This window comes from Galeopterus variegatus, unplaced genomic scaffold (assembly GCF_000696425.1).
Source record: "Galeopterus variegatus unplaced genomic scaffold, G_variegatus-3.0.2 Scaffold4864, whole genome shotgun sequence".
Classification (NCBI taxonomy): Eukaryota; Metazoa; Chordata; class Mammalia; order Dermoptera; family Cynocephalidae; genus Galeopterus; species Galeopterus variegatus.
This window is the reverse complement of record NW_007730975.1, coordinates 59,897-63,174: the sequence shown is the minus strand read 5'-3', so window position 1 is coordinate 63,174 and position 3,278 is coordinate 59,897. Positions and strand designations below refer to the sequence as shown.

At 39.5% G+C, this 3,278-nt stretch overlaps 1 protein-coding gene across 1 annotated transcript; it reads left to right on the top strand.

The window, feature by feature from the left end:
• Nucleotides 1–290: 290 nt before the first annotated feature.
• On the top strand, nt 291–1,993 carry RNASE6 (ribonuclease, RNase A family, k6). The gene is made up of 2 exons (XM_008588493.1): nt 291–403; nt 1,215–1,993. Exon 2 carries the CDS (start codon nt 1,220–1,222, stop codon nt 1,682–1,684), a length of 465 nt encoding a protein of 154 aa, XP_008586715.1. The 5' UTR covers nt 291–403; nt 1,215–1,219; the 3' UTR covers nt 1,685–1,993.
• The last annotated feature ends 1,285 nt before the right edge of the window (nt 1,994–3,278 follow it).

Below are 3,278 nucleotides of genomic sequence, written 5' to 3'. Positions count from 1 at the left end.
GATTTACATGATGTATTTTGTCTTAAGGAACTGAAATCATAGAGCTTTAAAACACTGAAGCCTCAGGTTAGGTAGAAAGCACTCAACCCATATCAGGAAGTGATCACTTCCTCAAAACTGTGAGTTTTGAGTCAACTTGTTCCTCTAAGTGGGCATACGCTTCCTGTATATACAGTGACAGTGATACTATTTTAGAGAGCAGGCTTGAAACTCTGAGTCTCATCCACACTTTGCGCAAGAGGTTCACCTTCCAAGCCCTAGGTTTCTCTTTCCTAGAGCTTAGAATCTTTCTTCCCCAGCTCACACAAGCAGCTCTGGCAGGCTTGGGAGAAGAAAGGCAGACAAAAGCCTTTGAACCTGGGACACAGCCTCTGTTCAGCAGGAGTGCTAGCACACAGACCCGGTAAGAAGAGAAGCCTCAGGGCTGGAGTGAGTAGAGCAGTGAAGATAGCTGGGAAATAGTTGTCAAATAGATGGAGGGTAAATATCTCCAGAGGGAAAAGGGAAGAAACCGGGTTTCTGACATAAGGGGTCCTGAAATGAATGAGTACAGATCAAAGAGAAGAATGGGATCTGCCAATCAAAGGAAAGATCTGCTTACCTCATATTACTCCTCACTGGGCTTCAGATTCTTCATAGAATTATGAAGCTGTATGTGAGAAAGATGATGATTTAAAAATAAGTAAACATAACGTAAATGGAAAATAATTTTTCACAGTGATATATATTTAGCATATTACAATATATAAAAATTTCTAAAGTATGCAACATATGTAAATAACACATGCACATATGTGCAGCGTTGGCACCTATCTGTTTATATTTTTTATAATTATCACAATTGTTACATAGTTCCTAGAATGATTCTGATTTATATTTTATATTACACATCTGTACTTATGCATCTAAGTACAGTCAATGATTTATTTGCTTTTAACTACTTTTAATGTATGCCATTTAAAACAAGGTACCTTGTTGCTGTAAATAGCATTGTATAGTGGTTATTGACAATGTCCTCTCAGTAGTAAATATATATAAACCTACACGATGTGTAAAAAAAATAAAAATAAAAATAAAAGCAAGTAAATAAATAAATAAATAATAAAACCCAAGAGCTATGAAATCTTTAAAGGCACAACAAAATCTAAAAGGTTATGATTAATAATCTTGCTCTAATTGCTTCTATCACCATTTTCTTCCCTCTTTCCACACAGAAAAGATGGTGCTAGATCTTCTGGGACGCTTTCCTCTCCTCCTATTGCTACTGGGACTATGGGCGCCAGTACGTCCACTTTATGCTTGGCCTAAGAATCTCACCAAGGCTCATTGGTTTGAAATTCAGCATATACAGCCAAGTCCTCTCCAGTGCAACAGGGCAATGAGTGGTGTCAATAATTACACCCAGCACTGTAAGCCTCAAAACACATTTCTGCATGACTCTTTCCAGAATGTGGCTGCTGTCTGTGATTTGCTCAACATCAGCTGCAAGAATGGTCGGAACAACTGCCACCAGAGCTCAAAGCGTGTCAACATGACTCACTGCCGACTCACTGCAGGGAGGTATCCTAACTGCCACTACAGTGGTGCTGCCCAATACAAGTTCTTCATTGTTGCTTGTGACCCCCCTCAGAAGAGTGACCCTCCCTATTGCTTGGTTCCTGTACACTTAGATAGGATTGTTTAAGGTTTTCACCACTTTTCATTTGATGCAGATTCTCTCATGATTTCTTCTGCTTTTTCTTTTCTTTTGTTGATTTTTCTGTTCCCACAGAAGAAGGAAGGTGTTAGGAGAATTAGAATGCCTAGGACACCAGACCAGAATTAGGACAAAAAAAGAATTATTTCCTGCTTTGGAATTCCATGTGTTTTGAGAGAAGGCAAAAGAGAAAAGAGCACAGAAGAGTCCAGGCCTCCAGATTTTTAACTTTGGGATTTTGCCAAACTTTATTGTCCTATGTTCACAGCAATAAAACTACTTCCTGATGCTTTCTAATGAGTGTGAATTTTTTTCAGATCCTCTTTCAAATCACTGCTTGCCAGTATTCAAAGGAGAGCTGTCTTAGGTCTGGTCTTAGGTACCTACACAACCTTTGAGGTCTTCTTGGGGCCTCTACCACTTCCCTAGCCCCCTAGGAGGGGGAGTCTTTGGGATTTTGAAGCAAGGAATTGCTCCATCCCTTCTAACTCTGCTCATGGCTTTACAAATCTTTCCCTTGAAACTATTGTCTATGTTTATTTGGAGGAAGTACTGATATCTCACAGAGAGTTGATGATACTTTCACACATAGATTCTAATATTGGCAGCTGAGGGGTCCTAGATCTTTTCTATTTATTTTTCTTTTTTAGTCAGATAATGTTTTGAATATAAGGTAGTGGTGGTAGTAGGGATAGTAATCCACTGCAGTCTTAGAGTCAATTCCCCCATTGTCTAGTGGAATGGAAAGAGGAAAGTATAGATCAAGAAAAAAAGCACAAGGAAAAGAAAATATTCTAGCCCTATCTAAATGCTGAAATACCACAGGAATTTTGGGGTTTTGCAACAGAACCTAAAGTTGGAAACTGAAGGACTGGTATTAAGAATTTTTTGAGGATTAAGAATTTAGGTCCTTGGTCACTTTCACCAAGTGAACTTCAGTTTCCTTGTAAAACTCTAGAGCTATTGGGCTAGTGGGCCAAACGTAAGTCCAAAGTGCTTTGTAGAGTGATCAGTCTTTGAGTAACATGCAAAGATGATGCAGAGTGGAAAGGCCACATATTGAAGTAGCTAAAAGTGTATCAATTACCTGGGCAGTAGAATGATTCTTTCAAACTTTTAACAGATGTGCTGACTGGGCTCACCTTCATTTATGCCGCACATTCTGTCTTGTCTTAGGAACAAAGAACAGAATATGAGGTTTCAGGTTTTAGAAGACTGATTCCAAGGGTGATGAACGTTCAAGGGCATTCCCATCGGAAAGAGGTTAGCAGTCCAGGGCGGCATGGCACCTAAGAAGGTAGGTACCCAGTAGGGGGAATTCTGTGGTGGGACTTGTGTTCTCTAACTCAGAGCAGCTTTCAATAGCATTCAGGTTTAAGCTGTGTTGCATTTACATTTTATGGTCTCAGAGTCTTCAAGTGAAGTCTGGGCGGGAATGAAGGGAAGGATCTATGCTCATGTTTGGAGTAAACCAGTATGAATGTACTTCCAAAGATTTGTATTATCTTTTTTTTTTTTTTGGTAGTTGGCCAGTACAGGGATCCAAACCCTTGACCTTGGTGTTATAACACTGTACTCTAAC